Source organism: Salarias fasciatus, chromosome 18 (assembly GCF_902148845.1).
Source record: "Salarias fasciatus chromosome 18, fSalaFa1.1, whole genome shotgun sequence".
Classification (NCBI taxonomy): Eukaryota; Metazoa; Chordata; class Actinopteri; order Blenniiformes; family Blenniidae; genus Salarias; species Salarias fasciatus.
The window spans coordinates 18,187,645-18,213,478 of record NC_043762.1 but is presented as its reverse complement, the minus strand read 5'-3'; the positions used below and the strand labels follow the sequence as shown (position 1 = coordinate 18,213,478).

The 25,834-nt window shown below is 43.0% G+C and overlaps 1 protein-coding gene across 1 annotated transcript in view; it reads left to right on the top strand.

Moving 5' to 3' along the window:
- The first annotated feature begins 8,828 nt into the window (after positions 1 to 8,828).
- The window catches only part of zswim5 (zinc finger, SWIM-type containing 5), a 55,810-nt gene continuing 38,804 nt past the window's right edge, over positions 8,829 to 25,834 (top strand). Inside the window, exon 1 of the mRNA XM_030115863.1 lies at positions 8,829 to 9,369. Coding sequence (XP_029971723.1) covers positions 8,829 to 9,369 — 541 coding nt within the window. The remainder of the gene's footprint in view (positions 9,370 to 25,834) is intronic.

The following is a 25,834-nucleotide window of genomic DNA, read 5'->3' as shown; positions in this document are numbered from 1 at the left end:
TATTTTCGACTTTCAGCGGTAACTTAATTTCAAACGCGTTGCAAGAATGGGAAACACGGAGTCTTGATAACGTTAAATGGATAAAGAAAACCTTGATCAACAGGAGCTGATTTTGTCGTGAGAAATCTTATTTTCCAGGCTGTATTTTATATTGTTTTTTTTGTTTTCGTCACAGTTTGATAGTTCTCACATGTCTTTTTCATGCTTTTGAGGAGAAAGAGAGAAATTGCCTAAACTAGTGAAAACTTGCAACATGCGACTCCACTTGCTGCAGACGTGATTGGCGGTTGGAGGGAACTTCCACTGCCTGGCCTTCATGTCGACACTTCAATGTATCAAAAATGAGAAAGAACTGAAGCTCAGAGCAATAAATAACCTATAGCAGTTCAACAGAAAGAGTTTTTCTGACATTCTGTGACTGTGCATGCGCGCTACGGCCGTGGTCGATAGTTGTTCTGCACATGTGAGAGAAGGTGGACAAAAACAACAATGGCGGCATCTACAGAGTGGCATGATTCCCAGGAGAATATCGACTGGGACTTGGCAGTTTGATAATTGAGAATCTCCTGTAACAACAATACGACTTTCAGTCTGTCCATTTGAATGTGAGTACGACTGTCCGTGTTCTCGTCATTGTTAGTATCTGTATTGCTCTCTGCACTCGCGCATGTCTATGTTTGTGGTTTCACTACAAATGATAAAAAAACTGCACCCACTCCATTAGTGTTTGTTATGTTTCACTTTAAACAGATGTGGTTTTCAAAGCGTTGCTGTATGAAAGCTTAACATTTCTGAAACGAAAACCCAGCCTGGGGCTTTAACTGAAACTGGAAGCTGCTTCTGGAAACGCTTTGAGAAACTCTCCAGCAAACCAGAACTCTGAGAATGAAGCGTTCCTCTGGTACTAGTAGCTCTGTTAGATTTGATGAAGCCTGCCTAAAAAAAATTAAATAAGAATTTTGAATTCGACTGAAGATTTCACATGCCTTTTTCATTTCCTATAACTTTTGGACCAATCTAGTCTTCAACATATTAACACCATATGTATGGAATTTAAAATATTCATACGAACATGTGACGTGGCATATCTGTGACATCTATCCTGTGTTTAGCTGCTACCCCCTAACCCCCTAACAATGTGTGCTTTGGCAGTGAAGGCTGAAAATATCCCGTTTTTCCCAACATTGTCTTAAGACAATGCGTTTTTATCTGCAGCTTTGTTGTTTAAATTTTTTCCCACTAATCTTTATACAGGCTTTTATTCTCCAAATATATGATTTGTATTTGAACAAAATTAAATGTGCGACGGCTGCTCAAATGTACAAAAACACATCAAGTTTCCTGCAGCAAAAGCAACAGAAGCATTGAATACTATGGTTGCCAAGGACAGAGGCATGAAGGAGGAGAAATAGTTTTTGTAGCAACACTTAAAGGAAATGAACAAAGGTAATATTGACTTCAACGAGGATTGTAATACAGAAAAAAAAAAATCAATGCCAATATCACCAAAGGATGTACCAAACAATGTTGGCATAAAGAAAGACCTTGACGATAACAGTGATAAAGGCTCCCTGCAACGGTTTTCTGACCAGAGGAGATCCTCCGTGCTGATATTATGGATTACATCCCTCCCAAAACCACGTGGCATCAAAATGAACTGAAGAAACATCATTCCCATCAAACCATGACAACTTTTGTCAAGCTCCACAGAAGTTTGATATGAATTCATTCATTTGAAAGAGGTGTGTTGTAGTATGAAGCCTTTGCGAGCAGTAGCAAATCACAAACACTGGAGTCATTCAAACCCTCATTTTGAACTATATTGGATAATTTTTGCAATTGTTGAAAGTCCTTGGTGTTTGTTTTGAAGCATGTCTAAACCTCATGGAGCTTCACTTTGGAAACGGGCTCAGTGGTTCATGAGACCTTACATGATGTGACCGAAAACAAAACTCGCAAACACTGATCTGCGTGTCACTGCGTTCACATCTCATGTGCCTCCTGCCTCTTAATTTACAGCTTTTATATCAGTGTACGAGGAAGCGGTGAAGCTCAGAAGGACAAAACTGCTGTAGAAAATAAATTGAAATTATTACGGCCGTTGGTGCAGGGAGAGAGAGAAGGGGAGATAAGAGGGAAAGATGGAGAGGTGGGTATTTTTGCCCTATTGTCCCCCAGTGATGAACAGCTCAAGTGGAGTGTTTATGGTGAGGAAACATGTTCCCGAGCTGTCAGCCCTTTGGTAAGCAAGATTCAGGGAGACAAAAGGCGCGTGAGCATGTGTCAAGGCCAACGAAACACACACACATACACACACACACACACACAAACAATGTCAGTCTGTTGACTGTCTTCACACTGTGGTGAACCAACATTTTTCACACATCTATTTCTATGTTACCCCCCCACTCCCTTCAGATTCCCCCACTACCCTGGAGAGGATGCCTGTGCGGATAGAGCTCCAATGGCACTGCATGTCTGCTCTGTGTGTGTCGGTGTACGTGTGTGTGTGTGTGTGTGTGTGTGTGTGTGTGGGCGAGGCACATGTGTTTATGAATATTTAAAGATAAACATGCATTTTTAGGGACGTAGAGACTCTTTGGATGCTGTTGCTGTAGAGGTCACGTTTGGGAAAGGTGAGGAGCTCAGGAATTCACTACATGTGGAATATGTGCAAAATTGTGCCTCAATTTACAATAAATATTATCACAAACTTAAAAAAAAAATTTTTTTTCATCAAGTCCACCACTTTGAAAACTTTCTGTGTTCCAATCTGCGGAGTAAAACTTATGAAACAAACTGTGAGTGGCAAAAAACAAACAAATATTAAGAATAATTCAGTTTATAAAGCAATACAAACATTTGATTCTGGGTTTAATGATGACTGAGTGTTTGTCTGTTGTGGACAGTTTTGCATTGATTGATGGATGTGTTGCATCTATCGTAGAAAATTGTAGCTGTTGATGTTTGGCGTGTATGAATGCACTGACACTAATGTTCAATAATAATAAAGAAACAGGATCAGTACAGTGCGGCTGCTATTTAAATCAACACCCACAAAATTAGAAAAAACTTAAAAATTGACTTCAGAATTAAGTTAAGTTATTGTCCAAGATCATTCAGTCAAGTAATCACCTGTAATGCTTTACTTGACTCAGGAAGAATATTGGAAGGTAACGAGGAAGAAACTTACCTAGATTGGAAGAGAATGTCAAACAGAAAATACGTGACCATGTTGTCCCCATTTCTAATATGTTTCATGGATAATAAGAACCATTTTCAATGAGATGACTGAAAATTAGCTATATATTTCTTTATTTTAGAATGTTGTTCTTGAACTGTCTGCCTGCAGTGTTTGTTACATGTGCAACATTTTATCTGAACAGGTGGAATTTGTTTAAATGTCACATGGTTGCACAAGTCGTCAGAATTGAAGTGTCTTCCAGGCTCACATTTATCTGTTCGCTCCACAATACCTATTTGTTTGCCACAAACACAAACACAGTCTGTACTTTTCGGCCGCCGAATGAATCACTGCATCAAGTGGGAGTCCACTGCCTTGCTCAGGGGCAAGCTGGATGGCATATTTTCATCCTCCGCGCCTGTAATTTCTTATCTGGTTTCTGAATCCTCATCTGTGACCTTCTGTTCATGAACCAGCCGGCGTAACCTCAAGGCTCCGCCACAATAACTGAGGACACGTCATTACAGACGCTCGGCGTCTTCACGCTCCCCGGACGCCGCCTCCGTGGATGCGTCTGTACGTGCGCTCTGCACCGGGATGCCTCAAACCCTTTTATAGCTCTTCCCTGCACTGAGTGATATTGGAAGAGGAATTATACACAATGGATCCACTTTTCTCTTTGGAGTCTGGGGGGAGAAATAGCGAGGAGCGGAGACAGAGGGAAAAACAGGATATTGGGGGAGAAAAGAAGGGCTGATACAGGGAGGAAAAAGAGAGGAGAGGGAGTGACTGCAGAGCCAAGAAAGAGTGATTGCCTATTGACTTGATGAGAGAGGATGCATCATTATATAATTGTAAATCCCTGAAAGATAGGGTGTAATAGGACTTTCTCTCCTCCCACTGCTGCTTTGGTAATTTATCCCTCTCTCTTTCCATCCCTTTCTACCTCTCTCTTTCACCCTGTCACCCATCAATCTTTTTCCAATTACCTGCTCTGTCTATCCACAAATCCATCATAATCATTTCCATGGTAACGGGTTGCATCCTCCATTGGCTTTGGCCTATTGTTCAATATAATTGCACGCCAAAAAGCAGTCTTTAAAAGAGGGAAGGGGATACACAGAGAGGCACAGATCTGGATATTGTCTCCGTTCGCAGCGACTAATGTCTCTCTCACGTCTCCAAAGAGTCAACTTCAGAGCAAATAGTCTGCTTAATTTCAACCATGGCGTCCATTCATCACACATTTTATTAGCCATTATGCCTGGATTGGCTTTATCCCGGGCTGATGAAACATCTTCTTAGCCCGCGCAATTGTCAATTATTGTGCAAATGAGAAAGCATAACTACCCATACAAGGTCAGTGGAGAACAAAAATAATACATATTTGTTGGCAATGAATGAGAACCAAGGCTGTCTAAAATTCTATTAACTTGTTTTATTTTATTTAGGAAGTCATAATTCTAAGTTAATGGACACTGATATTTGAAGTGCCTCAGGTCGAGATGAATAAACCTCACCCAATCTTTGCAGTTATGACAGATCAACGGACAAAGTCTGTTCCAACTATGTGGGACGGCCGTGGCTCCATGGGTACAGCGTGTCGTCCCTCAATTGGAAAGTTGCATGTTTGATTCCCTACCAGTTGACAGGTTGAAGTGTCCCTGAAGCTGCGCTTGATCCTGACGGAGCCACTTCCATCGGTGTGCGTGAATGGGTGAATGTGATAAACAATGTAAAGCACTGTAAGGACTGTTTAAGCGGAGGAAAAGTGCCATATGATTAAAATCCATTTACAATTTCTCCATGAGTTTAGTGTAGCATTTATGTCACCCTGAGCGCCTCAAATTCCACCCATTCCATCCGGTGAATATATAATGAAGACCTATTCCTGCAAAAGTTAATGTCAAACCTCTGGTCAAACTTCTGTACCTTCACCTGAACTTTGATTAACTGATTATTTTCTAAAATACTTACATATTATTCTGGACCATTGTGCTTCTATTTCATCAAACTCAGCTACTCTGAAGAATCCATTTAATGCACATCAAAAAGCAATGTTTTTCTTTTTTGGACAACAGAACCCCTGCGTGTTTCAAACACACAGGAACACATGACACTGGAAAAACGTTTTCATCTTCTGAATTCTTGATTTCACTGTGTCTGGGGAAAGCCACTCCTGGGGAGGCGCTGAGCTACTGTCAAGACAAGAACCCCCTCCTCATGCTTGAGATGGAAGGAGAGAGTCAGAAAGCATCTCCTTCTGAGGATATACTGTATCCTGTGATCCAGTAATGACAGGTCGGCTAGAAACCTTCTGCTCACAGCGATTATTGATCTCTGACTCTGTTTCTCATGATTGCATTGAAATACTTTCATTTGTTGTTGTCAGAGCGAAAAGCAAGTTTTCCTTTGTTGGTTCTTTTGCTTTGTAACTTAAAATTAACAAGAGTGTAAAAATGTGTGAACGTAAATCCAAAAATCGATTTTCATCCTGTCTTTTACTCATTTTTCTTTTCTATTCTTTCGCTTCTTCATCCGATCCTCGGCACATTTTAGAGTTAGCAACCAATTAACCTCAAATGCATGTTGTTTTTATTTTGATTGCTGAAGGAAATCAGACTACCCAGAGAAAGTACATGAACACACAGTGGAACATGCAAACTCTGGAGAAAGGCTGCAAGCAAGGACTTGAACTTGTGATAAATCAGTGTGAGGTGAATGTACTAACCATAGAATAAACACTGATGCCTCGAAATTATGCGATTGATTGTAAAAATGTTGTTTCATAGCAAATATTACCAGCATATTATTTAAATATGGTCATGGACTCCTTGATGTTTTCATAATTTTGCCCGAAAAGAGCATGTTAGCTTTTCCCCCAGTTTTTTCAGGTAAAAATTACACGAGCCACGTGTTTCTTGAAAGAAATAGATTTTTTTTATCCTACCTCATGAATTGATTAAACTAATTTTGAAGTCTTTCACATGCATGTAAAATCACATAAATTAACAGGAACCTCCCTTGTGGAAACAGCTATAATATGAAATTAAACCATTTGTTTCTTGTCGTGGGAAACAGACTCATGTTGCACCCACATCAAGTGAAAGCGTATTTGCTGACCAGGGTTAATTGATATTTATAGGAAACAAAAGCGTGTGAATTTAATTAGCAAAACAAAAACTTTGTAATTCATGGAAAGAAGCTGGGATCATGATCTACTCGTGTTTTGAGATGCACACGTCAAGGACCTCGCCGTCTTTTCAAGAGTGAGAGAAATGTGAGTGTTGTTGATTTTTTTGTTCTGACTGGTGTGTGTTGTGATTGTGTTGACTCTGTGCAGCATGTTCCACCTCCCATCAATCTACTGACCTCCTCCTCCTCCTCCCTCTCTCTCTCTCTCTCTCTCTCTCTCTCTCTCTCTCTCTCTCTCTCTCTCTCTCTCTCTCTCTCTCTCTCTCCCTCTCTCTCATGTGTGCCTGCTCAGATTAATCAAGTCACAAAGACAGTCAAGAAGACAGGAAATCAAGGAATGTGACTTTTAAAATAAGAGACAAAAATATCAGTCAACATATGAAATATCCAGTTTACAGTCAAGTCTTTAGGAGGAAATGTTTGAAAACCTTTATCCATTGTTGGATGAACCTCAGTCGTGGGACAAACAGTAGGAGTGCTGTAGACGGGCTGACAGAACAGCATCCACCCAGCAGCACTGAATCGAGGTGAAAAGCAAAGTGAAAGAAACATGAGTGTGATGAAATTTAAATGACAAGAAATTACTGAAAGAGTGACAAATGTAAATTTTCTTCAGTGTCTTTTCAGTACCTTAAATTTTTGTTTTATCAATTTTGTATTCTGTTACAAACAAATACATAACCAATAAACCATTCAAAAGGGTTTTGTGTATTTTATAACGATTCAAGCAAAGAAAGGCTACAATTTCTCTTAACCAATAGTATCAAATGTATGACCCATGGTCTAAAACCGACCCTAAAGAAGCTCCAATCCGGGCTGCCAAAACAAGCAAATTGTGAAAATTTCAAAGAAAACAATGATTTTTTTGAGAGGGGGGCACATTTCTAAATATGAATTGTGAATTTCTCAACTAGGAGATGAATAAAGACTTATGCTATCTTATCCTAATCGTAGCAGACACAGCACAACGCTGAGGCTGTCAGGGTGCATTTGTGAAAACCTGCATAGCGGTTTAAAGGTTTCATACCATGTTAAATCTCTGTAGATGTGTTATCTAGTGGTCAAGAAGTTCGTGACTATAATACAATCAAGGAAGCACAGAGGTTAAAATTGACTGCTATCGATTTCATGAAAGGCTGAGTTACAGCACAAACAATCCAAAAGATTCTAAAATGAATACAGGGGCTGAGATTATCATCAGCCACCAATAAATAATGATTGTACAAAGTTTTATTGATTTCAACTGTACAGCCCCAGGTAAGAGGATAAAAGCTGCATAAACATTTGACATGATGAAGGAGTGTAATATTGACAGGAGGGTTAATTAGTGACACTAATTTGCCCCGAGGTCTGAATGTGGTTGTCTGTCTCTTTGTGTTTGCCCTGCAACAGACCGGTGACCTGCTCGGATCGGCTCCGGCGACCCTGACTGGGATTAACCAGTATCGAAGATGGATGGATGTAATACTGACAGGAAGTGTGTAAGACTGGGCCACTAGCAAAAACAGTCTTTGCCTGCTGCTTTTTTTTTTTTTTTTTTTTTAATTGACATGGTGAATTGTGACAGGACTGACCAGAGAGTCTAATATAATCATTTCACAAGACCCCAACTCCTCACAGCCTAGGTTTGGATGATATTTGAGATGGTTGAATGAATATCTGTAGCATCAAGGACGTTCGTGAAACCAGGTAAAGTGGAGGAGGGAGCCTTCATCCTCTTTACCTACTTGGTAATCTTTTAAAATCCCAATTAATCAGTTGTCACTCTGTCAAAATCAAAGCGATTCTTTTCCTGATTTTGAAAAAAATTATTGTACTAAAATGGAAATCTGCTAATCCATTGTCAGTTGGGCTTTGGCTTTCAGAGGTAAATCGCTGTTTGCCCTGGGAAAAGATCAGTCTGAATACTTTGTATAAAATTTGGCAGCCATTCATTGACTATATGCAAAACCTTCCTTCTTCCATGACGGACTCTGCCTCTTTTGTGATTGTCCTTCACCACTACGCAAACCAAGTTTCACTTGATCTCTCTCTGTTATTATGTATATGTAAGTGTATAGATGTGCATGCATGGATTTGAATATCTTATTTTCACTTTCCCATTTGTCTCTTGTCTGCAATTTGTGTATTATCTCATATTATGACCATATTTTCAGTTACTTGTAATTTTTTTTGTTACTTGTGTTCCTGTTCATGGATGAAAAATGGGAACTATAAATTAAATATTATTTTAAAAAATCATCTTCATGTGTATTGTGTTACTTTGAAGGCAGCGCTCGGAAGTCTTACAGCAGTAGCATGTGGGTATTGACGGTGGGAGCTCAGAGTGTGTGTGTGTGTGTGTGTTGAGCGTGTGAGCGTGTGTGAGTGTGTGTGTGTGTTGTCGGTTTCCTGCCGCTGCTCGCTGTCCGCACACACCGTCCGTCTCGTCAGTGTTGATCGGCTCGCCATGGCGGAAGGACGCAGAGAACAGCCGCCTCATCCCCTCCTCTCCCTCCCACCGGCCAGCAAGCGACCCTGCCTTCGCCCCGCACCCCGGGGTCCCGGTCCGGGGCCCGGCCACGGCAGCGGGCTGCCCGGATCCCGCTACCGCTCCCCGGAGTCCCTCCTGGACTGCGCCGCGAAGGCAGTAGCGGAGAAGTGGGCCTTCGAGAGAGTGGAGGAGCGCTTCGAGCGGATCCCGGAGCCCGTCCAGCGCCGCATCGTGTACTGGTCTTTCCCCCGCAACGAGAAGGAGATATGCATGTACTCTTCGTTTCAGTGCCGGGTGGCCGGCGAGGAGGGTCCGTCCGCGGCCACCGGCGGGACGGGGGCGCCCGGTTCCGGAGCCACAACAGCAGCAGCAGCCGGCGGTGGCGGAGGAGGTTCAGCCGCCGGTACGACGGCTGCCGTGGGGGCACCCGGAGCTGTGGGGACCGGGGACGGACTGCCCTTTCGCCGCGGCATCAGGCTGCTGGAGACCGGCTGTGTGGAAAACGTTTTGCAAGTCGGTAAGTTGGATATATTTTTACTGCTTTTGGCACAAACATCGTGGACGGCTGCTGTCGCCGCCGCCGCTGGATCTCTACCGGGGGATGATTGATGGAAGTTTTTCCTGCGATCGCGGAAAGTATGCGAAGCGTCTCCTTCGGGCGCATTCAGACCCGCACTTGGCCGTGCGTCTGTTTTCACTTTAGTGGACTCGGGGGGAGAGGTTTTCCGTCGAGTTTTTTGACTTTATTTCGGCTTCTGTGGGGGGAAAGGGGAAGCGGCGCTGAGAGGCTGCTTTGCTAGCTTTAGCCGACCAGCTGCTGTTTAAAAATTAAAGGGCTTCTTCCTATTGTGGCTCCTCATCAGCGCGCGCTGCCGCGTCTCTGCATTTTGTGCCTTTAACCTCCCCCAACTCGGGGTTTTTTTTATATATATATATATTTAGTCTTTTTCCACCAGTGGAAGCTGTGTCTCGGCTACAATCAGCACTTTTTCTGTCCCTCTCCGGGGCTCCGGAGCTGGCTGGAGCCGTAACCCCGGCAGTGAGGCAGGGGGAGGCGGAGGAGGAGGAGTAGGAGGAGGAGGAGGAGGGCGGCTGACAGACGCGGATACAAAAGGAACCAACGTTATCGCGTCGGGGCTTTATTTTGTTTGTGCTTATTTTTCTCTTCGCACAAGTCGCTTTTTTTCCCCCCTCAACTCTACAGCGGTTGAGAGTAGCTTAGGCAAGGAACAAAGGCATTTATTGGGTCTCTTACTGTGATTAATCCAACGTTAATCCGAAAAAGAAGAGAAAAAAAATCCCCCCACAGCTTTTTGTTTATTTGCGGCTGCTGCTGGTCCGAGCGGACAAAGAGCGCAGTCGCCACCAGCTTGGAAAATACACGCTGGGAGTATTTATGTTTGCGAAAAATTAAAGTTAACCCCTTATTAGCTGCGATATAACTCCGAATTTGCCTTCATCGGTGCGTTTGCCCGCAGCCTCTCAGTCAGCCTCGCAACACAAAAGGTTTCCAGTTGAAATGATCGATAAGCGTCTCGCATTTCCAGCGCTGCAGAGAGGCTGTTTCCAAACAAAGGGCCATTCCGCAAAGCTCCATCTCCACTCGCATTTTCTTGAGCTTCTCCCCCCCTCCGGCTGTGCACGGCCACAAAATGAGCTCAGACATCAGGGGAACTGGTGGGATGAAACCGATGGATAGTCTAAAAACCAGTCTTTTATGGTTACCGGGAGGATTTTTCTCCGGCCATATGGTGCGAGAGCCACTGGAGCCTGTCAGGGGTTTCATGTTTCTCCAAGGTATCAGGGGGGAAAGCTGCAAACTGTGGCTGTATTTTTTCTTTCCCCACTGTCTGCTGTATCTAATTGCATCTTATAAATGCTTTATTGATTCCACTCCATAACTAAAGGAAATCTGAGATTTCTCAATATGAAATTAAGATTTGTTGTCGTCTCGCTTGATAAGTTTTGAAAGTTTCAATCTTTTTCAGGGGAGGTGACTGAATTAGTGTCACATTATTTGACGCAATGAGGAAAGTTGGGAAAGTCTGCTCTGACTGCTTCCGGGCTTTATCATTGTGCAAGTTGCAAGGACTGTTTGTGAATCGCAATTTTAAGTTCAAGGTGCCTGAGGAAGTTCTGAGTGAAAAACGAGTTTACCACTTCCTGTCAAACACATGTCTTACTCCCACATATCTGACGCCACTCAAACTCTGGGCAGAATGTTGTAACGCTTGTGTTTAGCGGTAGAGACACATTGAAAGTACGTCTCGCTGACAGTGCCAGTTGTTTACGTGCCATCCGCGACGAACGAAGCTTCTCTCCACTGGTTAGAAATGAAACTTAAAACACAAAGACTTCACGTGTGAGCGTACTTTTCCAGTCTTACCTGCCTCACCTGCAAACGGTTTCCAGTCTTCCCCCAAGGTCAGTCAAAGCAGGCAGACACATGGTTTTGTCTCTTATGTCAACAAATAACAAGACAGGCTAAATAGCTGGGTGACATCAAGATAAGACATGGCTGCCTCTTCACTTTTTCTTTTTCCAGCCATGGGAACCAGTTACTGAGTGATTCAACAGCAGAGAACTTGTTTTGTTTTGTTTTGTTTTTTTTTGGTAAGGTTGGATTTAAATAGGCTGGGCAACGGGCAACCAGGCTCTCTCATGCACATCTCAAACAATGCTGCCATTACAGATTGTGTTTCAGAGCTGTAAATGACGGTCTTAAGGTTGCTTTCTCTTGACATGGCACAATGTAATCAGCACTTTAAGCGGTGGCAATACTTGTTTTCAGTAAAGTGAGACGGACACGTCTCTTGTGCACTGTAACAGGAACTTGCTGGGAAATGAATTGGTGATCCATGGTTGGAAATTCAGTATTGTGAGGCCCTACAGTCTGGTGAACTGCCACTGCACGTTATTACATGATATCCGTATTTATAGTTCAAATAGGAGTCCAAGCCACATTTAAACACCTAAATAAACTACCTCTGTTTACATCTTTATTCAGTATTTGCTGCCAAAGCTTTGGACTGCGTCTTTTATTGACATGTGGTTCATGTCTGCGTTCAGCTTTTAGGGGATCTGAATCAGCCATTCGTCTGGAATCTGAAAGGCCCCCAGCTTCTGGGCAAATCAGGCACCCCAGTTCCAGTCGCTTTGCATTTAATTCAGTGATAAGCATTAGGAAAGAGGAAACCCTGATGTGCCGATCCCACAAGCGGGCCTATCATGAGATATATTATGCATTTTTGCTATTCCTCAGAGCTATTACAAGCACAGCAGGAGCCCCTGTTTCTATAAACCCATGTTCATCTTTTGACTTGTTTTTATCCCGGTTTCTCGGAACTGGTGCCTAGAGCAAGGTTTGGTGTCGCTGTTGTTTTTTCAGGTAATTACGAGCAGGATCTGGCGCTGGGGGCATACATACTGGACATGATGTCTCACTGCTCACTTCCCTCGAGCCGATCTGTATTGCTTTGCTTTAGAAAGTCTGCTTAAAGAAACAGCCTCGTCCACAACAGAGGATGAACATGAAATGGAACAAGATTGCATTTGTCAGGCATTTAAAAAAAAAAAAAAAAAAAAAAAAAAAGACAGGCACATCCCTCAGCTGCCCTGCCCTGTGCCACATGTGCATTACGACTGAAGGCTTTGTACGGCCTCTTTTAACGGCAGCGCTGACAAATTGAAGGGACGTGAGCTCATCAACAACTCATCGGCCCATGTGCTCATAATAATCTACTCCTTGCTCCAAGTCATAATTAGAATAATCAAAGCAAAGCGTGCTTGTTTTTGTAACCCCCCCCCCTACCCTGACCCCTATCCCTCCTCCCTGTTCGTACACTATATGCGCGTGCGTGCACACACACACACACACACACACACACACACACATGCCTCCCCAGAAGCCCCCATGCCAGAGCCTTTATAAAGTCCTCAGAGAGCGGGAGGAAGGGATATAAGTGGAGGGAGGGAACGCTGGGTTTCTTTAGCTTTGAGTCAAGCTTTGGGATTATTGGGTCATGCTTTGTTACCCAGCTGTAGAAAAACCCCTTGTTCACAGAAAGAGGGGGGAGTCGGGGGGTGTCTATGGGTTTGTGCACGTCGCTGTCTGTGTGACGTTACGTGAAGCTGTGAAATGGTCTCTGACGCCTTTTGGAACACCGGTGACTCCTGTAAAGCAAAGCAGGGAAGTTCAACAAGATCACTCTGTTCGGGACACTGAGATGGGAGATCTGTCAGTCATACTTATTGATTGACAAACATTTTTAATGAAGATACTTTAAATGCAGCAGTTTGAGTCAGTTCATTTGTGTGTGTAGGTTGATATTGCCTGCATTCCTCGAGATGTCATTTCTTGGCAGAGTGGCCATGGGGGTTTGTTGTTGTGGAAAAGATTGGGAGCCTCTGGTGTAAATCCGCTCTTTGGTATCTGAAGAGCGCGTTATGATAAAAGCCAGAAAGAGGCGGCGAGCTCCTCGCCCCATTCTTCTTCCAGGACCGTGTCCACCGACAAGCTTTACTTTTCATCTTACTTGCTACGTCTCTATCTTCCCTGTCTCCACCTTTCTCTTCTCTTGCCTTTTTTTTTTTTTTTTTTTTTTCTTTTTCGGCGTCTTCTTTTCACTGATTCATCGGCCTTTATGTTCCTCCATATGTTTTCTATCTTTCCAGTTGGTTCATTTCCTCACTCCCCCTCTCTGTTTCTGTAACTCACATCAGTAAAAGATGACTCGCACTTTCATCATAGTCTGAACTCCCTCATCGTAAGCGGCTGTTCGCCGGCGCTTGCAAAACAAGATCCTGTTTTCTTTTTCGACTTCGTTTGTACCCCGTTGTGTCCGCTGCGGTTCTCGTGTGCGGAAGTCTTAGTGGCTTTGACAGGAGGACTGGGGGAAGCTGGAAAGAGTGGCTCATGACTCTGTTGTAAGAGGAGGTCAGACGGATGACTGCAACGGCGCTCTGGGTGTGCAGCCTCACCGTGTTTCCACACTGCCTGGATGCTCGCCATTAGTAACTTCACAGGGGTTAGAGGACTGCTCAAATGAGCTAACGGTTTGGCTTTTATTGTCAAGCTGGAAAAAAAGTTATTTCTTTTAATTTCATTATTAGCTTGCTCTTTCCATTGATACTGTTGATGAATATTTTACGGTGTTGCGTCCATCTTATTGGTTGTTTCTGTCTTAAATGTGAATTTAAATTTTACAGGCCATAATACCATTATGGCTGTAGCTGTCCCGTTAAATCCTCATTACTGTGGACTGTTTATTAGATTTCTTCATTTTGCACCTAAACAAACAAAACGTTAAAGCTTGATAAACAGGTGTTTTGTTTTCAGGATGTGTCTTCAGCCAACACATTAACTTTTAATTTAATAAAATGGCTTTTTCAGTTTTTTTTTCTTGATGTTTAATGTATTTTGACTTTTCATTTCAAACTTGTGGACTTGTTTTATCTTTTTACAGAAGTATTATTTCATTCTGGTGCTTTTCTGTCTTTGTTTCAAAAGGCGACTTGTGAAAAAGTCATTTATATTTAAATGCTCATCATCACTTTCAGTTAAGTAAGTGTTGCATTTTAAACATGTAAGTGCTTTAACCTTCGCTGCGCTGGTAATTGCAGTTCAATGTTTGAGCATTAAAGTGGAAAAAACACTTTTTTTCCCTCTAAAGTGGATTTGTTCTTGTATATCTATTTAACTATGTATATTCACTGTGTTCTGAGGTCTAACCTGAGGCACTCAGCCCTCTGACGGGTATTCACACACTCGGAGGGTCTTTCTTTGGCCCTTCCTCAGAGCACAAAACAGACGGACAATATTTAATCAGTGTAATTAATTCCGCGGCTGTCACACTCGAAAAGAGAAAATCGGTAAAACAAATCATCACCACACTCTGATTAGCTTTCGGAGTGGCGAGTGAAAGATGAGGCCATTAGGAAGATGCTCTGTTGTTGCACTCATCAAAGGGAGAGGCACCTGTGTGCATGTGAGGTGCAGCTCACCAGGCCCAGTCGCATAAAAACCTTAATCAGAGGCTTTCATTACCTCCAGTTTACATTTAAGACATTAAAAGCCAAACAGAAGAGAAATAGGGAAAGTGCTTATTCACCGTTTCTTGTGTCTCGGTGTTGCCGCTAAGTGCTCTACACCTGTCAGTTAAACAGTCGGTCCAGTGCCACAATCTTTTTTTTTTTTTTTCCCCTGAGTTTTTCTTTGTTAAACACCCACTTTTGATGTGTTTTGAGTCAAGCCTCTCATGCTGCTCGCACATGATTTATCGTCAATGCGCCACATCAAAACCAGCGAGCGAGAACTTAAAATTATCCAAGTTTGAGGGAGCTTTTTAAAAGGTCAGACATCTGCAGTTTTTTTTTTTTTTTCCATGCAATAACACTTCAGCAAAAATCCACAAACTGGAGCTTCGACAAAACCTTGATTTATCAGAATGCTTTACTGAGAGCTTTTTCCTTTAAAATGACTGCGAAAGGAATATTTGTCATGTATTTACGGCCTCGATGTGATTGTGCATTCGTTGTCAGTCACAGTTTATACAAACACACTCACACTTGAGGATGTGCATCTTGAAGGTGGACTGATGAAGACTGCTGGCCGACGAAGGTCTGCGTCAGACGTTTGATATCATCTCTGCACTCTTGATGTGGCTTTCTTCCACTTGCTTCCTGGTTCTCCTTGTGTCTGACAGTTTGGAGAAGTAAAGGCGGGCGGGCTTGTAGTCGCTGGTGTGTTTTCAGCAGAAACTGAAGTGTTTATTGGATTATTGAGGACTGTTTGAAACTCCTCTTCTGCTGAACTTTTCCACTGTCAGTCAGTTTTTGCGACTTCTTGAGCAGCCAACAAGGACGGTCGCTTTCTGCTGCAGTTTCCTAGGTGTGCAACGACGACGATGAAGGAAGTGCTGGAAAGACCGTTAGTCCCTGCTTACCGTACGCAGTTTTCTTGTGAACAACTTAAAGCAGGAATGTCTCTGAAGAGACATGATCAAAAACTGTGAAAATGAATTTAAACAGTATGTCCAATCTTATCTTGGCCTTCAGTTTAATCAATTTATCTTTCATATGATGGCCAATCCTCTGAGTTTTAACTGCGTGCACACACGAAAGTAGTCTCTCTTTGTTAATGTGCATTAAAGCCTCAGTCCTTATTGTTAGAAATAAGAATAAACATATGAACACGCTTTTTGCACATTACTAATGTTTTGTTCATTTATTGAACTCCAATCTGGCTAATTTATTTGATGAAAACTCTGCTTTAGTTGTTACTTCAAAGAGAGCAAACCTATAAAATGCCAGAGTGCAACATCTCTGCATGATTCATGTCCCCTTTCTTGGTTTGTATTTGAGTTTTTCTAGCACTGCTGCCTGCTTCTTCTTTGATGTGCTTTCTGTTTAAACCTGGCCTCAGGTGTTCCAGCCACATTGGTGTGTGATTTCCAGATTTCCCGTTTCCACTCAGGCTCTGTGTGCAGAAACAAGCAAAAAGAAAAAAAGAAGGCATTCTTTGCCTTTAGTATTGTTTGCTGAGCTTGGTCCCTCAACAACAGCTCCCTTTTTTTCACAGTTGTATAACAGTACAACATGTAGTATGAAGGCTATGTGTTTGTATGAAATAAAACACAAAGCAAACACGTTTTTTACTACCCCTGTCCTGTTCTCATACCTCCCTATCTTGTGTGCCATTGTGCGTTCCCCTCCTACCTGCCTTTAGTGCTTTTACCTTGGTTGGTGGGTGTGCAATTATCATCCGAGATCAATGGTGGCCTTGTCCTTTTAGCTCTCGAAGCTGACAGCATGCTGTAGTCGGTTATTGCACTGTTCCACACCTGTCTTTTATTGGCTTTCTGTATGTGCACAAGTGTGTGTTTGCTGTGGTCGTTGTACGCATTTGGCCCCCGTTCATGTCTCAGAGAGAAGCTGGACTTGAAAGGCGAAGGCCGAGTCCTGCTGACTAGACTGTTAAGTCTTCGTTTGGTTCTAATTGCCTAACAAATGTTGGGGAGAAAGGGCAGAATTGGGCTGACGGAGAGAGAGGAGGGTCATTTGAAATGCAAAGCAGACCCAAATCTAGCCTCGTCGTAGGATCGGGTTGTTACCCTCACGTGCGCCGCGAACGTCGTATTCTCTGTCATACTTCATGTAATGTAATCTCTTAACTCTTCCCACGTGAGATTGAATGACGGCATTTCCATAAAAATGAAAGCGGCGCCTGCGGCGCGAAACATGGCAGGAGGGGAAATCCAGGACGACTGGAGGGAAGCCTTTGGTATTGTTCAAAATAATGTCAAATATCTCAAGTTCATACTTGACTCTTTGAGGCTCGCGTTCTTTACATGAAGTAATTTTTACTGGAACGTGCACCAGCTCCAGCCGCTGTGGTCAACATGTGACAGAAGTTAAGACCCTCAGCTCAGTTGCTTTGTGATTAGAGAAATGTTACCCCACATTTCCTCGCATTGACCTGAAATCAGTCATCCCCGTTTTTTTTTTCTTTTTCTTTTTACATTGCGAGAGTGAAAGGCAGCTTTATTGTGTTCATATGTGCCCTGCTATTGATTACTTGATGGTTGGATAGCAGTCAGTGGAGTAGAACACTCATTCAAGGTTTGCATGTGTCTCTGCTCTCTCTCCCATTCTTATTGGGGCCTGGAACGATCTGGAGAAAGTCTTCCAGCTTGAAAGAATATCTGGGTGTTCTTGACATGCAAACTGAGGAAGTTTGGAGCTTTTCAGACAGAAGCGAACTAACCTCTCTTTGCAACAACCGCTCTTGGGGTTGGCAAGTAACATATGCAAACATCAGGCAGCATTTGAAAGACTTTTCACAAATAAGGATCGATGACGAGAACGTTTATGTAAGTTAATAAGAAGCTTCATATTTAGTGTCCAGATCTCATCTAGGTCTGAGCTCAGGAATGTACTATGTAATGAAAAAAAAGTGTTCATTACGGAGTGAGAATTATAGGTTCCCGTCTGTCTGCCTGCAAGTAGAGCAGGTATAGAGGCCGGACTGTAACATTGAAAATATCAGGGGCTTTCACATTCAATTAGATTAGATTTGACCTTTTCCATTGCGTCCGCAGCTGAGGACACCTCAAAGTTTGATTTGTGTAGCAGACCACTTTATTTGCACGGCATAAATATAAAATGCATGTCAACAGCTGGAAAGGAACTCTCTTCTGAGTAATGTGATTAGGGAATCGGCAGCCTTTTGAACACTGTGCTGCTAATCAAAATTCCTCTCTTTTTTTTTTTCCTGCTCACATAATGCCTCACTTTACATGAGTCGTCCTGACCGCTTCTTGATCTCTATGCTAATGCTTTCCATCTTTCCCTTTGAATGCAGTAAATTCGGTGCTTTATTGTGTTGCCCATCTCCACTTGGAATGGACAGTCATAGATCATAGATTTCAGTCGCTGATAGTTATTGGCCTTTTTCTCCACTCCCCCCCTCTTCTTTTGAATACACACATGGTTGTGTATTCCAGTGAGTGCCTGTATACTGTGCGCTTTTCCAATCTCGGCAGCACTCAAAGCCCTTCACAACAACAGCGCTATTACTGCCAGCAAGACAGACGAGGACCCATAGGAGCCTGTTGTGTGTGAGACATCCATTATAGTTGGATTAGAAACTATTTCCATACATTTGGCTGACTTTGATCTCGGGAAATAGGAGTCAACAGCCATGCTGAATATCTTTTTTTCTCTTTTTGTGCATGTGCTGCTTATTGTTGCTGTGCCCTGCACATGTGATCCTTCTCTCCATCGCTCCATTATGTTGCCGTCAGATGAAAACATTTTTTTTTTTTTTTTTCCCCCCTGCCTACTCTATTTAACAGTTAATCTGTAATTTAGCAGCCCTGACCTCTCTTAGCAGTTTTAGCTTTCCGATCAGGAAGGTTTGTCAGGCTCCAGTAATGCCCGGCCTTTCATCGTTCCCTCTTTCGCCACCATTCTCTCTCCCCAAATGTGTGGATAAGGTTTGAAATGAAGCACTTAGCACTGAAACTACGAATAATTATATCACTTGGAGACCAAGTTGCCTATTATGGTGATTCAGACTGTCAGTGTGCATTAGCAAATGGGCCCGGGCCTCCTGTGTGGCTGAATTATTCTGAGTCGCTCAATGTGTGAATCTGAAATGTGGCCTGCACACCGTTTTTTTTTTACACCCACCCACAAGGTCCAGAAGCCACTAAACCACTCCCAGTTTCCTTTGTGGACATCTTCAGAAACCTATGAAAAGCTTTGAGAAGAAATGTTATGATCTATGTTAAAATATTAATCTAATTATAATATGAACTGCAATTTTTTTTGGGATTAATTGCGTGCATGTATTTTCACTTGATATTATTTACATTTATACTAATGATAGCATGTTACTTGCCAGTTGGGGCAATATTCACATTACTATTTTCCCTTTTTTGCCACTTGAGGCAGAGAAAGGCCCTAAAAAGTTATTTGCACTCGTCTGGCTGAGCTGTTTTACCATCTATTTGCATCATTTTGTTTCTCGTGAACTGACATGTAATGTATCCTTCATTCATTTCTCTGCTTTTGGTCTCCACCAGCCACTACCTTCCCATCTTTAAACAGTCGATAGTTTTCGCTGAAACTTTACAAACTTCAAAAAGGTTTGTCGAAACTATTAGAGATAGACTTAAGAATACATGGTTGACTTAGTATTTTGCCTCCCTCCTGATGAAAAAAGATTTCATTTACTCCGAAGCGGCTGTCGGTACATGCAGGTGTACTCCACGTTAGTCCCTTCATCACACAGCATGCGAGGAGATGGTGATTTTGTATGTTCCTCTTCAGCTTCGCTCTTAATGCAGCTGACCCGTCTGCTCCGTGAGAGGCTGCTGGGTCATATTGCTTTATTGATGGCCTCTTACACCATCAACAAGCCACGCCGGCTCGCAGCAGAGCGAGCAGATACATAATCCTATCAGACTGGAGCGTGGAAGATAGAAGATGCGTTGTCAGCACTTGTTAAGTGAACGCAGCATTAAAATGAATCACCCCAATTTACCTTTTTCTCGACTTTGTTCTGTTGGATTTTTCACAGTGCACACTCTTTTCCTGCCTATCCACTCGTCTCTCCTCCTCTCTTCCTCTCCCTGCCTGCTAATAGCAGCACTCTGTGTGGGTTTCTTTCGTGGAAGGCATGCTATGGCCCATTAAGCCGTCGTCTCATCGACAAATGAATGGTAAGATGACTGCAGAGAGGAGGAGGAGGAGGAGGAGGAGGAGGAGGAGGAGGAGGAGGAGGAGGAGGAGGAGGAGGAGGAGGAGGAGTAAAAGATGTGGGCGGAGGCAGAGGAGGACAGGAGGTGAGGAAGAAAAAGGGCCTGGGCAGAGATGGGTGAGAAAACAGATGAAGGCTGGAGGGGAGGAAGGAAGGAGACGGAGAGGAGAGAATGAGGGTGTGAAGGAAGGAGAAACGGAGGGAAAGAGGGGAGGTGTGAGGCAAGGAAGAAGCGACAGGAGGGAGGAAGAGGAGAGCTGAAAGGCAAATGTAAGAAGTACACAACCAACCTGTCACCTCTGGCTGTCCCTTCCCCCTACACACACACACACACACACACACACGCACACACACACACAGAGTCACCAAAAGCCAACGGAGAGGGAGGGACCTCATTAGGCTCTCAGCAGTCCATCACACACAGGGAGAGAGAGAAAGAGCGAGAGAGGTAGAGAGACTACAGGGCTGTGGAGCAGGGGGATGGGGACGCCCTGAGAACAGGAGAGAGCACAGGGAGAAATGAAATTGAATTGATAGGGGCAGTCAAGTGCAACCACACACACACACACACACACACACACACACACACACACACACACACACACACACACACACACACACACACACACACACACACGTAGCCTCTCTCCATGCAACATGATTAATGTGGTCAACAGCCGTGAGGATCAGTCTGGTCGAGACCTCTCACCCTCTTTTTTTACACAGACACACACACACACACACACACACACACACACACACACACACACACGGCCTCCCTCCTTTCCTCATTCAGCCATCTCTCTCAGTTGACGCTCCATGCAGCGCGACTGTAAAGCTTGATCAGGTACAAACGAGGCTCAGGGTTCACAGTCAATCTCATCAGCATTCATGTTAAAGCTTCTAACAGTTGTCTGGGCTTGTTTTCTCTGTAATCGCAAATGATTTTGGTGGTGCATAGCATACTTCAAAAATGATAAAAACAAAGTTGCTGTCTTTATCTGCCTTTTATTTACAGTGTTTTTGTGTTTGTTGTAATGATAGCAGTATTTTCTCTCACAGTAGTCAAAAAAATTAAATCTTAGCATGTATTCAAGGCTTGCATCAATAGTTTAATATTGGCAAACATATTCAGGTAAAAGAACAGTTTATTTAGATTTTTATCCATCATTTACTTACTCTATAGATGCACACATGAGAAGCAAGACATTCTGAATCCATTTGTTTTTCACCTACTTTGATGGTGAGTGTCAGAAATTTTTTTTGACTCAGAATTCAGAATGATGAACTCAGCAATCACTTGTTGTGGTGTTCCAGTCTGCCTGCTCCTTTCCCCCTCTCTTACATCCTGACGCACACACACACACAGACAGACAACGTTGCAGCTTCTAACGGCTGTAAATATATTTTTTCAGATGACATAATGAGCAAATGGATCCCGGGTAAAAACCCCTTCTCTTGCTAATGCAGCTGCTTTGAGACATTACCTTTGTTAAGATGGCCTCAAGACGTTTGAACCCAGACCACTTAAACTGTCAGTGCCGACGAGCCCAGTAAACTGTCCATCATTCGGAGTGCGTAAAAGGTTACTAAACGTCCACTTTAAGGCTGTAAGTTATTTCCTTTTCCCCTCGCAGTGTGTCCGTGTGTCTGCATGTGTGTGTCCAAAGGTGGGTGTGTGTCAGTGAACACAGGGTGTCTGGTAGTGGTGTCATGGTGTAACAGGATTAGGTGCCTTCTCGACTGCCTTACACCACATCACTATTGTGTGTGGTGTGTGTTTGTGTGTGTGTGTGTGTGTGTGTGTACGTGCGCTGAGGTCCATTGGTAGAGTCTGTCTCTGGGGAACTCGCCTGTCTTGTAAAACTTAGTGGTTCAGCCGCGTATCTATTTAGTGTCTTTGTGCCTGTTAAGAGGCTGGAAATGTTTCAGAAAGTGCTCCTTTATTACCGTCGGCAGTTGATTAACATGCCACTTTTTTTTTTTTTTTCGCGGTATGTTCACTGTTAGGAAATGCAGATTTAAAGTTGTGTTTTTGCTTTGTACCTTCTGTGACTTCATTGGTTCATTCTTGGTTATTCTTTGTGTGTCGACCTTGATGGAAACACTGAATCCAAAAAAAAGGACCCGAGATCCAACGTGAAATCCTCCTCCCCTCTGCCTTCCCTTTCTTTGACTCTCTCTCACACACACAGAGCGTGATGTGTATATTACTGTCTTTTTTGATTTTAAAGTCTAATTTTCACCTAGTTAAATTTTGCCTCAAAAAAGGGAGCATGTGGCACGCTAAGCACTTTTTTCTGCAACAACAGCAGAATAGGTGTGTGTGCAGTGTGTGTGTGTGTGTGTGTGTGTGTGTGTGTACATCAGCGTTCAAAGTGTTGTGTGTTATCAGTGGGATGAAACACCAACGCATTAACAATGGGATTAAAGCTGCGTTTATGAAAGAAGCAATTAAATGGTATCTTATCTCATCTGCTTCTAACACCAAAAAGCACTTTCATAAGTTTTCCCCTCGTTCCTCTTCTCTGGAGGCATCTGCAGGTTTCCTCACACACATTTCTGATGAGTGAACAGTTCAGCTGCTCTTTCACTTGTTTGGCTGTTCAAGAATGTCAATATTTTCTCATGTGTTTTTCTTATTTGCTGGAATATTGTCAGGCCGCTTTTTTATTTAATATTTAATGTTCAAATATGCAGTTTTGTTGCCTATACTGTGCTTAAATGTCATAATAGCTCCGTGCTTTGCTGCCCTTAACACTTAATCCAAACTTCTTGTACAACAGTTTTCAGAATATTGTAGGAAAATAAGATTATCGGTTCACTGAAATTGCACTTTGATGTAAGTAAGTTGGGTATAACAAAACTTGAGTATTCTCTTCCATGTGATGAGTGTCAGATAATGTTGGCCTGAACCGTAGATCTCTTTGGATTGCATGAAAGGGGCAGCAACGAGGACATTTTTGTTTTTCTGTCTTTGGAGTTGTGTTTGTGGAACAAAAAATACTGGCATGATTAAAGTTTTCACTTTTGCTTTTCTGTTTCTCGTTTAATGGAGTGACCACTGCTGCTTTGGAGTTCAACATTTTAAGATTTCACATCTTAGATCAAGCCAATTCAATCTAGATGATTAGGATGGACTCATTATTCGGTCAAAAGAGAGAGACTGTATTTAAATGTTGGACTCTGACAAACACTGAACTTCTGATGTTCAGTTGAGGCTGTGCATAATATCAGAGGCAAAGATCCAAAGGTTTAAAATGCCGTTTACATCGATAACGCTGCTTTCTACCGCCTTGTCCCAGGGTCATATCTATTTTACGGCTGTGTGATTTTAAGGTAACAAAGGAGCTTTTACAACTGGCATTATGCATCTATTATCGCCTGCAATTAATGGACAATGCTACTGGCCCGGTCTTCTCTCACTTTGTCTCCTCCCCTCTGACGGGGGAAAAAAAGGTGCTAATAGGATGTATTCACAGCTATTACCTTTAATCATCTTTCATCTCTTCATCCTGAGCAGTGGGCTGGACAAGAAGATGGATGAGCGAAAAGCAAAGAGTTGTAGCGGCGGGGGGTGGATGGCAGCTTGATTGAAGAGCGTTTGTCAGGATAATTCTCTCTGATTGGAGTCTCGGCCTCCTCTCGTGGTCGTGGTGAGCAGCAGAGCTGCTAGTTAGCCCGGACTTGGCCTCTTTGTCCTCCGTTAGCCTGCTCTCATCACTCTGGCTGCCTCGGTACATTCGAGCCTGAGTGACATGTAAGAGGCAGGTTGAATGAAGATGATGTGCTGGTTGATTTTTGTGGAAGGGGCCTGCCATCTTGCAAGAACGGCGATATCCCGCATCGTGCTTCCAACACGCCGGGGATGGAGTTACAGCTTCGGAAGTGGATAACCTTCATGCAATTGGCCAATCTCCTAAAATATAAATTTAAACTGTATTTGAGAGAGGATTTTCCACCCTGATTGTGATGACTGAGCTCACAGATGGACAGCCTGCTTCCACTAGTTGATTGCAGGCTGTTTTCAGCACAAACGTTTCTGCAGCTGAGCGTCTCCCCGTGCCATCATGCAGATCGGATTTCACTGCCCTGACCTAGGAGGTTGGCAGCAGATGAGCTTTTGGTGAAAGAAATGTAGAAAAAAATAAACTAAATTTGAGTCCCACTGTTTTTACTATGTGAATTTCAACTTCAGTTTTAGTTTCTGGGTTTTTTGGATTGCATTGCGTTGTTATTCATCCTTTAAATACACAGAGCATGTCTCCTTTGTTGATTGTAATCTATTTTGGATTCAATATTCCTTTTTTCTTTTTTTTCTTGGTCATTTTGTTCTGAAAGCAGGCTGGACGCAAGAGCTCACACTGAACCACAACAGTAAATTTTTCATGCTTCAAAATCAAAACAGTAAAGTTTGCATGCCTCAAAACCAAAACAGTCATTCAAAAGAAATTCTCTGTCGGGCTGAAAAACTTGAGTGCAGAGTGATAACTCTCACTGTGCTCACTGCTGTAACTACCCGGCCCTTTAACACTGCATTCAACCAATCGGTCTGTTGTAAATACAGAAAGGTTTCTGAACTAAAAAGACAAAAAGAGAAACAGTTTTACTACACCAAGAGCTACACATGTGACCTCAATGTGAGAATGTCATACACACAAACACAACATGCGCAGTGGCGGCTCTGGGTACAGCAGGCAGGCGTTCCCTTGGTTTTCGGGGTCATGGGACAGATAACAGGAGAGGCCCCTGCAGTCACAGATGCCTGTTCACATTCATGACTATTAGCTGCTTCCCCTTGTGGCTGCCACGCAATCCACATATCATACGCCCAACTCACCACACATACACACACACACACACACACATAAATATACTACATTGTGGATTTTAAACGCTCTTCATTCTCAGCCTATTTGAAACTCAAGTGACAACCACACATACTCCCACGCTGTGTACACACTAAAAGTGACCCTGGCCTTACAGCCCTTGGGGGGGGGGTTCCCGTGCTATTTAACCACTGCTTTTGTTGCAAAGGTCTATAGCAAAGCTTGGCACACCTTGTAACTTACAAAGACCATTTCATTGGAAGCCAGTGGTTATTAAGTCCCCAGGCAGTTTGAGCGTGTCTTATAGTGGGAAAACCAAAAGAAAAAAAAACACTGATCAGAAAATCCTCAATTGTTCTGTTACCGCACTTTTCATTTTTTTCTCCCTCTCTCCTCACTTTACTTTGCAAAATAAATGAAAGTGAATCAGGTCAAAAGGTTCTTGGCTTGTGGCTGTTGCAGTGCCGAGCTCATCTCCCTCAAAGCTACGGTTTTACTTTTGCCTGCAGAATAATGTGAATCAACAAATAGAGATGAGAGTAGCCCACTGTGGCGGTTTGAAAAGAGGTTGCTATGTATGCTAGTTAGGAGGACCTGTGGTAGTCTGACTCGGTGTATTAAGTCTCTGGGGTGAAACCAAGCACTAGTTTTTGCTGTGTTGCCAGGTGACTGATTCAGCTGGCTCAATAGACAGTGGCACAAGGGTAGCTAACTGGCGAGCAGAAGGCTGTGGAATGCTTTTGATATAAAATACCACAAAGCCAGGGAAGAGTCATTTTCCCAAAAGCCGAGGAAGGCCACGCCGGGCCTGCCAGAACCAGCTATAAATGCTGCTGGCACTCAGAGAAAACCTGTTACTTTATTATTATCATTGGGAGCAAAGACGAATT